We start from the raw sequence: 14,363 nt of genomic DNA, 5'->3' as shown, positions 1-14,363 counted from the left end.
ATTTCATCCTCTGCCAATAACAAATTTTTGTGAACTGCATTTTCTGTTGCTCTATTACACTGTCTGCCTACCTTTAAGTCTTCTGACATAATGACCCCAAATCTCTTTCCTCAGAACTGAAGTTAGGACATATTCTATATTCTGGCCTTGGGTTTTTATGCCCCAGGTGCTTTGTCTTGCACTTATCCACAATAAATTTTAGTTGCCAGAGTTCTGACCATTAGTCTAGTTTCCCTAAATCCATTTCCATAGCTATGGACACATCTTCTACTTTTCCCTTTTACTAGTTTTTGTAAAAGCCTTTGATGATCTTGTTTTGTATAAATCAGCCAATCAGTAGGCAGAGCTGCAGGGGAAGGGAGGGAGCAGCAGCCTGAACCATTGAGAAGACAGGAGACATGTCGTAGACTTCCTCACACTCCCTACAGGCCCTGTATCTAAGCTGTAGTCATGGATGGCTCTGATTTTATGGCGCTCAACTAAAAAAAGCAGACAGGCAGCAACGTCTGAGGAAATAAAAGAGCAGGTAAGCATCACATATAGAAACTGACGGGCATATTTTACCTCTTGCAAAAAAAAAAAAAACATAGAAAATTACTAACCTAAACTTCTGGTAAGTCTGAGATAAGTAGCCATTCATTGAAGACATATGGACATTTTCTCCATCAAATAGTTTATTGGAAGCGGCATGTTGAAGGGCTTTAGCCACAGAACCTAGGTTCCTCCTCTGGTCAGAATGAATCTGCCCTCCAGCTGTCATGTCAATAATGTCAAACCCATCTGGAGCTACAATAGCAGGATTCATGTACCGGTAATAAAGGAGGTTTCCAACAATCTACAAGGAAAGGAAGGACGCAGATGCAACTGTCGTGAATACATTGGTTGTATACAATCAATTAAGTTAAAGATAAAAGGCGACTCAACATTCACACCAATGCATTCATTGACACGCTTATGATTAATATGTGTTGGTGCCTACATGATGCTTGTGCCAGCCTAGCCTAGTTAAATGTGGCTTTAAATAAAGAATAATAAAAGTAATTTAAATTGTAAAACAGTCTAAGTGAATGTTTCTCAACCAGTGTGCCTCCAGCTGTTGCAAAACTACAACTCCCAGCATACCTGGACAGCCGTGTTTTGCAACAGCTGGTGGCACACTGGTTGGGAAACACTGAACTTAGTAATGCAAGAGTTTACATCTATCCTATCTCAGTAGGATGTAAAGTCAATAACCCATAAAGACTGTTACACTTTAATTAGAACAGTGCCATCTGCAGGTTAAATAAGGTAATACACTAGTAGTACAAACAATGCAATAATATTTTCACAGTAAAACTAATATTTCAGTTTACTAAATCCCAAATGGCATATAATACAGCATTTGGACCAGTCTTTAAATAATCCCTCCATAGTTACATAATGGGTTTTAGTGTAAAGCTCTGTATCTCATTCTGAACTATTATATGTTTCCCTGTTATAAGCATTGCAAAGTGGAGACTGGGGAGAAGGTTCAATGTATAGTATGTTTGTATGACTGAGTGGTGTATACTAGGGTAACTTGTTTCTCCACTTTTTTGTCTGATTGAACCCTAATAGGCGGCAAGACTTGCCCATCCATAACGGCAACTCACAATCGATCGCACAATATCTTCTGTCTCCACTACGAGCTTCATATTGTTCATGGGAAATGTGCCTTAAATAGTGACTACCCTTAATTTTGTAGCTAAGGATTATCCTGAAATTATGACTAGAGATGATCAGCCGATTCGCTGAATAAAAAATAAAAAAATAAAAAACGATTTGATCCGAATACATTTTCAGAAAATTTGTATTAGTAATGTATTTTAATAATGTGTTTCATAAAGTGTGTGTGTTTCACTTTTTTTTTCAAAATATATATTTTTTAAACATATTATAGGTAGCACTACTACTCCTGACAGCCTCTGCGATCATAATATATAGAAGCGAGAGGCTTTCTGGCATCTAGATAGGACAATCGCATCGGGTGTCAGGAGTGACACTTGCTGTGATCGGTCCTTACCTGCAGGTACTACTGCTCCCAACATAGAGCACACTCTGTTCCATGCTGGGAGCTGTAGTACCTGCATTAATAGACAGATCGCAGCGGTGTCAGTTCTGACACCCAATGCGATCGTCCTGTATAATGTATAAATGAGGGCTGCCGACTGCTCTTCTCTGGTCCCACTGTAGTATGAGTATATGCTGTATTTATACCTATTATTCATATTTCCCGCAGAGAGCTGGCCAATCACCGCAGAGAGCTGGCCAATCACAGCTCCCTGCAGGAAATATGAATAAGTCATGTGAATTCTATTCACATCACTGGCCGGCCGGAATACAGTGCAGAGATGCGAGCGCCGGAGAAAGCTGCTTCATCTCTGCAATAGAAAGGACAATCGCATCGGGTGTCAGGAGTGATACCTGCTGTGATCTGTCTATTAGTACAGGTACTACAGCTCCCATCATAGAACAGTCTGTTCCATGCTGGGAGTAGTAGTTCTACCTTAAAAATTTAAAAAGTAGAGAGAGAAAAAAGTGAAATACACATACACACACACTTTATTAAACACAATATAAAAAAAACATTACTAATTAAAAATGTTAAAAAATTATAAAAATATATTATTTTTAAATTTAAATGGCCCCTTTCTACATTTTTATTATTGTCGTCTACATTTTTAGGTCCCTGCCTGCCCTTATAAATGTATCCCTGTTTAAAAAGTAAAACATTTTTTTGGTCTTTCAATTTTCGTGAGCAGGTAGGGACCAGAAAATTCAGTGCTCAATATAAAAAATGGGGCTAAAAAAGTTAAGTGAAAATAAAAAAAATAATTTAGAACGAAAATTATGAAATGCACTGAATTTTCTGGTCCCTGCCCTCTCCCGAAAATTAAAGACAATTTTTTTATAGGTAGTACTAATACTCCCAGCATGGAACACACTGTTCAATGATGGGAGTAGTAGTACCTGTATTAATTGACAGATCGCCCGTGTCACTTCTGACACCCGTTGCGATCCTCCTGTATAATGTATAGATGCGGCCGCTCTTCTATGGTCCCCTGGACTGACGTATATATACACATATTCATATTTCCCGCAGAGAGCTGTGATCGCAGGGGTGCCGCTAATGAAGAAATTTGTTATTTAGAATTGAGCCGAAGTTCGGATTTGGTCCGAATCAAATTTTTCATGAAATTTGGAACAAATTTGACTTTCTCAATTCTAATTATGACCTAGGATAATCCTGATGTCAGCTCACAGTCCCAAACAAACAACTCATAGACAAGCTTTCCCAGCCTGATAACACAGTGCCAGGGTGGTCTTTCACTTAATACCCATGCCATACAATGACAGTGGAGGGGACTATGAAACTTGTGACAGAGGTGTCCACGAGTGTATGTAGTCCATTGGCACCTATATCTACTATTATCTAGACCTCGCCCAAATTTGACAATAAGGCTCAATTTTATACTAGCTTTCCTACTGAAGACCACTCAGATTAGATCGCACAAGGTTGGGAAGGGCTTGGAAGGAGCCCGAGATGCAGCCACCTCCACGTGGGAGGCTCTGAGCCACTTGATACACTACAATCACAATTGAAGGCACTTTTTTTTTTTTATAACAAAAAACATGAAGCTCCTATGGGAAACAGAAGATATTGTTTGATCAGAACCAAATTTTACATGTAAGATGCCCTTATGGGTGGTAAATTTTTGCCAGGTATTAGGATTTGATTAAAAAAGTTGGAATAACGAGACACCCTAGTGTGTATCGTGGTGACTTAGAACCAAAAGCAGCAATATTAATTATATTTGGGATTTGTCCTTTTTCTTTTCCTTGAAGGACTTGATCTGTTACCTACTCTCTCTGTTTTTGGAAACATTGTTTCAAATTTCAAACAAATGTTTCAACATTGTAACAAAACCTGTCATGAGTGTAAGCCTTGTATAAGTCAACAGTGACCATCGGGTAGAGGATCAGAAACTAACCTCTCTGAAGTCTGTTCTCTAATCATGCCAAAAGTAGATCCTAATCAATTATGAAGAAGTAGATAATCCAGCAGGACCTTAAAACTTCAATGTTTTATTGCAAATGATTAAAAGTATAAGAAGTACAAACATCACACCACCTAGCCGGCAACACACCACAAATGGACGCATTTTGAGCGCATGCGCGCTCTTGATCACCAAAAGGATCAATTACCCATAGGTTCCAACAGAGGTCTAATGCTTAGTGTAGCTCCTTTTCAGTAAGTACAGTGGCGCTGTTGTGGAGGTGGTTCGGCCTTGTAACACAATATTTTTTGTATATAATAAAGATTTATTGTCACTCACAAATTGAGACAAATACTAACAATTGACAACTGGAAAAGTCTGCAGTAAAACCACCGACCTTTAGGAGTTCATCCTCTGTGGCATCAGGAAATTTCTCATGCAGGGAGTTCTTCAGAACCTTTGCCACGTATCTCATTCCATACCTTCAGGTAAAGTAAAAGATGGAGAATTTTTATTATCAGGACTGGTGAGCAGTTACTTACTCTAATACCAAGGCTTTTGCTCCACAGGGTACTCTGGTAATAATAATACAGATATTACAAGCATAAATATTTAATGTGTTTGGCGCATATTACATAATGGGCCCAAAGCAGGTTCTCCTACTGTAAAATGAGGCAAAAATTTGCAACCAAATCGGAAACTGTAGAAAATGGTCTATAATCTACCTAAGTATATTTATACCTTTACCGGTTGTCTTCCTCCCACCTCCTCATCTGTACATACCGGTTATCCTCTAGTTGTGTCATGTGTTTAAGTCTCCACCACTGGTATATATGTCGGGATATGGTTATTTAAGTCAATGGGTACTCTGTGAACAGACTTTTGACTCCTTTTGTGACAATATTCATTCTATACCAGAGGCACAGACCTAAACAATGTGACTGATGCCTTAAATGGGCACTGTCATTAAAACTCATTTTTGCTATTGCACTCCTTATGGTAAATAAAACATCTTTATAATGTACTTTGTTTAAAGGAAATTATGTTTTCTATGTTTTATTTGTGTTTAAAAAAGCTGCCACTAGGTGTCTCCCTACTTGTCCAGAGCACATTTCCCCCCCATCTCTTGCACAGACTTTGGATTCCTGCTGGCCTGGCAGAAGTCCAAAATCAGGAAATGCAGTCTGGAGTGCTGAGGGCTGAACTGCTCTGGGCTGTGTGTAGCAGAGTGAGGGAGGAAGTTCTCCCCTGTATGGCTTCAGATGATGTCACAGCCTGCTGGGGAACACCCCTTCCCTTCTGTGAATCTGACTGAGACTGAGCAGAAAATACAGAGCAATATGAAGGTAGAAAACTAAAATATAATATAAATAAAGGCAGGGGATGGTTTATCATGATTTGGGGGGGGGGGGGTGATCTGGGGAGATTATACATTTTAACAAGCTCATGACAGGTACTTTTTAATCTGATTTACACTATTCCTATGGTTCCTTGTGTCTTCTAGAACTAGAATACTATGGAAAGGCCTTCCTACACACAAGTAAGCCAGGTGGGAACATTCACACCCTAAGTATTAGAAATGCAAATATCTTTCTTTTTAAGGGTTTCTGCTTATTACAATGACGGTCACATACAGTATATGTTGTGTAATAGATACAAAAAGATCCTATCTTCTCAACACGTGTATAAATTTTAGCCACATTCCAGCTATGACATTTAGGGTTCCCAGTTCAAGATCCTTGTCCAAAGTGACATACAAGGTATTTGTATCAGAGATGAATGAACTGAATCCATGGTCTATTTACATATTTCTAATACTAGACCAGCTACGATAACATGACATTTACCAGACAACACAGACACTGTACTGCAGTTTGTTAGCATACTCATGTACTAGCTGTACATTGATGCATGCTAAGAGCTCCGCAAGTAAAAAAAAAAAAAAAAAAGGTCAGGCAAGAACAGGGCTATTTATAGCACTGACTGAACATATGCTTATCATTACTTGCTTGGTCGTATTTTGGGAAGTTTAACTTAAGGAAGAAACCTGATCATTGCTGAACTGGATAAGATGAGATCATAAATACCCTAGCTAGAAATGCCAAAATAAACTGAAGTTACCATTAGCCCCCAGCATAGGGTTAGCAGGTGTGTACACAGAAAATAACCATTCCTTTGAATAGAAGATGCACAATCTTCAAGATGCTTAAAAAATTACAGTTTCGCCCTCCAGTATATAAAAAGGTGTCATGTGGTGGAGAAAATATCTGCTAGCTGTTTTAAGGGGTACTCCGTTGGAAAACATTTTTTTTTCCAAATCAACTGGTGCCAGAAAGTTAAAACAGATTTACAAATTACTTCTATTTAAAAAAAAAAAAAAAAAAAATCTTTCCAGTACTTATCAGATGCTGTATACTACAGAGGAAGTTGAGCCATTCTTTTCAGTCTGACAACATTGCTCTTTGCTGACACCTCTGTCCATGTCAGGAACTGTCCAGAGCAGGATAGGTTTGCTATGGGGATTTGCTCCTGCTCTGGACAGAGATGTTAGCAAAGAGCACTGTGCTCAAACTGAAAAGAACAACTCAACTTCCTCTGGAGCATACAGCTGATAAGTACTGGAAGGATTAAAATTTTTATATTGAAGTAATTTACAAATCTGTTTAACTTTCTGGCACCGGTTGATTTGAAAATGAATTAAAAAATAAATAATGTTTTCCACCAAAGTACCCCTTTAAAGAGGTTATCCAACATAAGGTGACTTTAGTTATTAAGTGTCATACAGTAATGGACAGGCTTACCAAGAATCTGTGCTTGTGTTGGTGGTAAATGTTTCCTGTGTCCCCCATCACGCTGCTGGCTTGTTTTTGGGAACTGTTTACTTCCCGTTTCCATGGGCCCCCCTTAGACTAAAATCCCCAAGACCCTTTGTTTCAAGGTCGGAAGTAACTTATTTTTCTCCCACACATCGGTCAAACCATCCACTGCAGCATAGCCATGCTCCCTTTGATCACATGACATATGATTATGGTGATACCCAATTGATAAATAAATATATATATATATATATATATATATATATATTGTTATTTTTCCTTTTCTAAACAAAATCCTTTTTTACCCTTTTTTTTGTGTTGTCATGTTCTGACAGCCATAACGTTTTATTTTTCAGCCATTGTGTGAGGACTTATTTTTTTTGCGGGACAAGCTGTACTTTTTATTGGTACCTATTTGGTGATTCATGCTACCTTTTGATCTTTTTTATTTCACGTTTTAGACCAAAATATGCGTTTTTTTTTTTTTACGGTTCACCGTGAGGGATAAATACCATTATTGTTTTATCATACAAGTCATTACGGATGTGGCAATACCTATTATGTATAGGTTTGGGCGTGTTTTACTTTTTTGGGTGAGAATATAGGGTTTTATTGTGAAAGGGGCATTTTTTAAACTTTATTAATTTATTTAAAAACCTTTTATTTATTTTTTTTACTTTTACACTTTTTACAGGTTATACTATGTTGCAGTACATCTGTACTGCAGCACAGTATAACTGTCAGTACTACACTGACTTAACAGCCTGTGCGATCCAGCCTCACAATTTTTTGATATATTTTTCCTACACTTGGAGTGCTGGACTTTAGTTTTTCCCAACATTTTCTCTCCGTGGAAAGATTCCTCCAGGATAATTGAAGAGCTGTGCACAAACGTTCAGCTCCCCTCCTATGTCCTGCAGTGCCCGGACTGGTGTGGACTACACTGATGCAAATGTGGACAACAAAGAAAGGTGTCCAGCGCGGCTCCCGTTTAAAAGAATCAGCTTTATTTCATGTGCACCAAGGTACAAAAGGGTAGAGTAGACAGAGCTGACGCGTTTCGGCTCATCACAGAGCCTTAGTCATCTAGGATAATTGCTCACACAATGGCTGTGCTGAATTTCATGCACCTGACGTGGTGTAGGACGTGGAGGGCGAACGTAGAAAAGTAACAGTGAGCTGTAATACTGTTTTTCTTTTATTCTCATTAAGACAATAAGACTATTATTAAGATATTATAAATAATATCTATACCAATGTACCTCCAGACTACATATAAACAAGTATGAGAATACTCACGGAATGAGATCCAGGGAGGAGAAAATGGATTGCAGAACTTTGTCTGTCACAGTACGTAAACTCTGAATTGAAGACTCCAGTTTACTGACAACTTCAGGATGTGACAACGCCTGCTCAGTGGTGACGTCGTAAGGTAGCTTGCTGAAAGGAATTACAACACCTTTGTCATTAACACATTTAGCACATTTATTCCTTTATTTTATTCTTTACCCCTCTTCACAAGTAGGTTATTTAAGGGTTATTCCAGTGTTTAAAAAATAAATAAATATATATCTATATGTACTGATGGGACCGCCCGCATATCAATAGAATGAAAAATAAAAATCCACTTCCCCAATTTCCTGCCCTCTTCCAATACAATAGCTCTGTGCAGGACCTGCCCACCCCAACGGACAATGGCCACATTGGTGTCCAGTCTCAGCCAGCTCCTGCACTAAGCTCCTGTCTCAGAAGGAGAAGAAGAAGACAGAAGCATTAAGGGACTAGAAGAAGCTGAATGGGAGCTGCTGGAGACCAGTACAGGTTGTTTTTCTATTTTTATGCAGCTCCAGCAACATAAGATTTTTTTTTTTATTCCGGAATACTCCTTTCCCTGTCATCACTTTCATGCTGGCTTAATCAAGAGTCATTGGAACAGTCTTTGTGGCTTTTCTCACCCCAATGGCCTTTATTGATAGATCTTTTTCTATTCCAAAACATGGATAGGCCTATCAACCAAGGCTGGAGGGGCAGGCAGAACCCACTGGAGACCACCCCAGTGATTTGTTGGGTAAGGCACTATGAAAGCATGTTAACGTCCCTAATTTCTTTTTTTCTTTCATAAGAAAATGGCTTGGGCCCTGCAGCTCATGTGACTGCTAGCTGACCACCGGCTCTGTAATTTGTTTTCATTGTAATATTGTGGTCCCTATGATTCAAGGGAGTATTCAGTGACTAGCTTTTTATTTATATAAATATGTGCTCAGGCAGTGATTGGCAGAGTGGGTCCTTCCTCGGGTCCCGACCAAAACCAAGAAGTGCTGTACAGCAGGATCGGGCACAGCTAGAACAGTGTCAGAGGGGGATTCTTCATATGTTGGCTCTGCCTGAGCACATTTCCATATAAAATTGTGTTTAAACAAACCCTTTAATCCCTTTAAGGGCTTGTCCACTCTGCTGAATTTCCTTACGGAATTATCTCTACTTCTGCATAAACCATGGTACACAAGTAATCTGAAGCAGATTTAAGCAGCATTTCCATGTGGAAATTCTGTCTGGAATCCTTGTGGAATCAAAGCAAAATTGTCAATCAAAGGTCTTCATGATGATTAATTTCTGCTTCAGGAATGGACATGTAAATCCATTCCAATCCAATACAATCCTTAAAGCAAAAAATTATCCTGGCCAGGACCTTTCTAGTCTTCTGCACAGGAAGCTCCAATCCAAAGGAATAGTGCAGCAATTGTTTTTGTTAAAATAGTAAATAGGTTACATTAGTTAAACCAAAAGTCTAACCTTGCTTCTCCAGTGGCTGTTTCAAGTTGATTCACCCAGGCCTTATACACCTCGACCGGGCTGGTATTGATGATCAATGATTTATCCTCAATGATCTCTTTCACCACAGGTGCCAGGAGCTGACGCAGTGTGTTCTGCCCTCTGGCTCCTCGATTAAAGCTGACCACCATCTTTATCACTGTGGGATTCCCGGTGACTATATCTTGTATCTGGTCAACTTTGGACCTGTTAAAAAAAAAAAAAAAAAAAAAAAAAAAAGAGCAATATAATAAATAATAATAAATAACAGAGATACTGTAGTTAACAGGTATAAAAAAATGTTAGATACAACATTATATAAACAGGAAGATAAAGGAACTACTACGATCCAGCAATGCAGGTGTGAGGTGTAGGTGGAATCTGTTGCTGTGTGGCTTTGCAGCAGCTGAAGAGCTGCAGGTTGGAGACCACCAGGGTAGGACATAATAAATACATTAAAGGAAGCAGATGTCAGCTCACATGGGGCGGGGTGCACGGTCTCTCTCTCGGCAACACAGAAGAAAAGTACAAAGAAGAAATAAGATCAACGGTCAACATGCATGGTTGACGCGCTTCGGGTTCAAGACCTGAGGTTTTCGTTAAAGGGTCATGAACCCGAAACGCGTCAATCCTGCATGTTGACTGTTGATCTTATTTCGCTTTGTATTCCTGATGTTTTTATGGCTGCAATAAATCTGGAGTTTTAAAGGGTGTCGTCACTTCCAGTACTTTTGTTCTATAATAAATACATACTTTATTTCCTCTTGTAATGCAGTTTCGAAGAGTTTTAGAAGCAGGTATTCCTCCCGTTGATTGGAAGCATAGTTATACAGTGTAAAGATCACAGTGTCCATGAACTTAGTGGACTTATTCTGAGGCATCTGGAAAATCAGCTTGGCCAGGTATGTTGGGTTAGTCTAGAAAACAATGTTATACATTTACACAGTGCAGATTTACAATAGAAAGTCATAATAAAATAGTTAGTTGACCCAAAGTGAAGTGCATTAAGTGATACTTATTTAAAATTAATTTTTGTAATATATAATATAATGTATACAGTACAAATATTCTTCCCAGCAATGCCCTAAATAGGAATTCACAGCAGATTGTATATATATGAAGAGGAAACACAAAGATTTAAATACATGGGAAAGTAAATCTTTGGCTCACAGACTATGACCATGACATAGAACAGTGTCTGCCATGGTGGTCCACTACAATAATATCACATCAATCTTCCACTGGTCAGGTAAAGAGCACATCTGTAGAATAACATGTAGGGGCCCAATAAAAAAAATGCATGTTGTTGTTACCAACTTCGCCCTCTCACTGGATACACAGAATTAAGAGAACATTTTAATTTATGTTTTCTTGATGTACATCACTAACCCTGTATTGTAGTTGAGATTTGTTGACAGAATGATAATAAAATGGACAGTGTAATACAGGTGGTGTGTGGCAGGAGAGACACAGATCTCATCTTGCAACCAACTCTGATGAATACGTTGCGATACCAATTCCAAAAGGTTTTTACATTGATAGCATGGGAAAGAATGAGCACAGTAGAATATAATATCAGGCAAGAGAATGGCATTTTACAAATATCAACTTGTCCTTACAATGCAGAAGGAGTAAAACCTGCAATAAATATGCAGCAAACAGTGGATTTACGCCAACATCTGCACCACTGCTCCACAATTATGCATTCAAAAAACAAATGTTTCTCTAAGTGTCACTTTTATGAGCTAAATATAGATAACTTGTTATTTTCTGCACTATATGTCTACTGCTACATATGCTGAGGTGTTATGACTGTGTAAGGGTTAACATTTTACTCTTTTCAGCCAGTGCCAAAACTCATGAGCCATAAATGTATGTGTAAGGATGAATGCAACATTGGCTAAATGACTCACCTCAGCTAGTTTCTATGAAGAAGCTGCTAGAAGGCTAAAGGAGGAGTCTCCTAAGGCCGGGTTAACACTGTGAAATCTCTGGACGGAATTTCTCTTGGAGAACCTGTAGGTGGTGCTAGGACAGCGCAGACTTCATTGCTGTCCCCATAGACAACAATGCATTTCTGAGTGGATCCGCCAAAAAAACGCGCTCAGAAATGCATTGTCGTCTACAGGGGTGGCATTGCAGTCCACAAAGTCCTAGCGACACCAGCAGGCTCTCTGGCGGAAAATCATTCCGGCAATTCAGTCTACCCACTCTGCCCATAGGGCCTAGTTAGTAACCTGTTCAAGCAAAAGCCTACTTCAACCAAGTCAATTTCCAAATGCTAGAATTTAATCAGAGGCAGATCTGGTTTGGATCGCGGTGATCACTGCACCATGCGGTGTTTAGGAGGTTTTTACCCAAGACTATCTTCAGTCCATGTTGAGAGAGCAATTGTTCCTAAAATCTTTATTTTTAATTTTTTTCTGCTCTAGGAGGGAGAATTGTCTAGTCAGAAAAGGGAATGGCTGAGCAAGGACTCTTCTATAAACACATAACTCTGGGCCCTTTCAGCTGGAGTCAGTGCTACATGGGTATCGCGTCACAAACAACTTTAGCGTATGCCGTGCCAAAGGAATGTATTTGGACAACAGTTAAACAACCTGTGAAGGCCATCTACAGTGAAGTTTAACTTAATTTGACTGTGTATATGAATACCTTTACTAGCAACATCATCAAAAGTACGTAAAAGCATATCTAAAAGACATCTAGTCCGTAATACTGCTTACAGAGAAACTACCAAAGAAACTATGAACAATTTCTATTCCTTCAGCTCAAAGAACTGTAAATTTTGAATCCTGTGCCATACAAGGAATTAATTGCCTGGGAGTGTGCAAGAACTTGTAGTAAAGTTTACCCCTGTTTATACTCACAACACCACAGGTACAACCCCAGACACCTCACTCCAGTTTCCCCAAATGTGCAGACCCCCTCAATCGAAGACACATCAGGTTAGAAAGACAACCCTGCCATACATGACATTACGATTGACTTTGCCAGAGGGACTACTACCCTCTGCTAGCCTGGACTACTTCACCCATCCTTCTTGTGGGCACAAAAAACTCAATATTGGACTGGGGTTCCTTAGACCCACTGGAGAAACCAGTCCTAAATGTCCACCCTTCATCAATATGTAGCACATACATATCCACCTTAAACTGCAACACTATTTTAGTTGTTCTTGTATACACATGGCACCTCCTTAATAAGGATATATAACTTCAAAAGGTATATATAGTGGCACTATTGTTATAAAGTAGTCAGGATGGGCTGCGGTACCTCTATCACAGCGGGAGACTGAAGTCCTGAGTGTGCGGGTCTGGCAGTGCTGGGAACCAGAAAGAACTAAGACACTAAATACAAATAGCATAGAAGAGACACTGTTACCCGCACTCACCGCTCCAGTCGGCCGACTTCGCCTCAACTGCTCACACGGACTTTACCGGTTCCAGACCTGATGCCGGGCGCTCTGAGGCGACTGGTGGCGGTTTTGTGCTATGTGTGCTCTATGAGGCCATAAGAAGCTTTTCTTCCCGCTACAATCCATCCCTATGGCAGAGCTTTCTTTTACATATTTTTGTACTGTGTCAGTTTCCACACTGACATTTTGACCTTGACAGAGACTAGATTCTCATTAACCATGGCTTGTGGAAATCAAATAGAAAGGCAAAAGGGAACGTTTGGGAAACCTGGGGGACCGCACTCTATATAATGACATATGTTAAATCAAAGCCAGCATTTCACAGCGCAAAATGTCCAAACTGTTTCAAATTATGTTAGGTTTCCTAATGTAGCTTGCATCTCAGATGTCTACAAGAATAAAAAGCTAGTAAGCCTTTGGCTACACTTTATATAGGGTCATACTCACACACTTAAATTCAGGCTTTTCCACAATAATGATCTCCCAAGTACAGCAGAAGACAACTTAGAAGCCTGTCACTTGCTTCTAGGGTCTATTGATTATATCCTTATTGATAGCATAGAAGAGACACGGTTACCCGCACTCACTGCTAGGCTCCAGTTGGCCGACTCCGTTTCAACTGCTCATACAGACATCACCGGTTCCAGACCTGATGCAGGGCACTTAGAGGTGACTGCCGGCGGTTTCGCACTGTGTGCCCTTCTTCTGGCCTCGTAGAGTGCACACAGCGGACAACTGTTGCCTAGCGGTGAGTGCGGGTAACCGTGTCTCTTCTATGCTATCAATAAGGATATAATCAATAGACCCTAGAAGCAAGTGACAGGCTTCTAAGTTGTCTTCTGCTGTACATGGGAGATCATTATCGTGGATTGTGGATTTAAGTGGGACCCTATATAAAGTATGACCCTATATAAAGTGTAGCCAAAGGCTTACTAGCTTTTTATTCTTGTAGACAGCTGAGATGCAAGCTACATTAGAAAACCTAACATCATTTGAAACAGTTTGGACATTTTGCCCTGTGAAATGCTGGCTTTGATTAAACATATGTCATTATATAGAGAGCGGTCACCCAGGTTTCCCAGAACTTCCCTTTTGCCTTTCTATTTGATTTCCACAAGCCATGGTTAATGAGAATCTCGTCTCTGTCAAGGTCAAAATGTCAGTGTGTAAACTGGCACAGTACAAAAATATGTAAAAGAAAGCGCTGCCAAAGGGATGGATTGTAGCGGGAAGAAAAGCTGCAAATTAAAACAGTTACAGAGAACTTTCCATGTATTATTTAAAGGGAATCTGTCAGCTCTA

The 14,363-nt window shown here is 39.6% G+C and overlaps 1 protein-coding gene across 3 annotated transcripts in view; it reads right to left on the bottom strand.

Moving 5' to 3' along the window:
- Window positions 1-14,363, bottom strand: part of IQGAP2 (IQ motif containing GTPase activating protein 2) — a 293,295-nt gene that overhangs the window by 41,276 nt on the left and 237,656 nt on the right. For all 3 annotated transcript variants that reach the window (XM_056540352.1, XM_056540362.1, XM_056540373.1), the window contains 5 exons: window positions 10,397-10,560; window positions 9,626-9,850; window positions 8,132-8,272; window positions 4,414-4,498; window positions 603-835 (listed from right to left, as the gene is read on the bottom strand). In XM_056540352.1, coding sequence (XP_056396327.1) covers window positions 603-835; window positions 4,414-4,498; window positions 8,132-8,272; window positions 9,626-9,850; window positions 10,397-10,560 — 848 coding nt within the window. The remainder of the gene's footprint in view (window positions 1-602; window positions 836-4,413; window positions 4,499-8,131; window positions 8,273-9,625; window positions 9,851-10,396; window positions 10,561-14,363) is intronic.

Source organism: Hyla sarda, chromosome 1, assembly GCF_029499605.1.
Source record: "Hyla sarda isolate aHylSar1 chromosome 1, aHylSar1.hap1, whole genome shotgun sequence".
In the NCBI taxonomy this organism is placed as follows: Eukaryota; Metazoa; Chordata; class Amphibia; order Anura; family Hylidae; genus Hyla; species Hyla sarda.
Note: the sequence above shows the minus strand (reverse complement) of the source record. Positions and strands in the feature narration are given on the sequence as shown.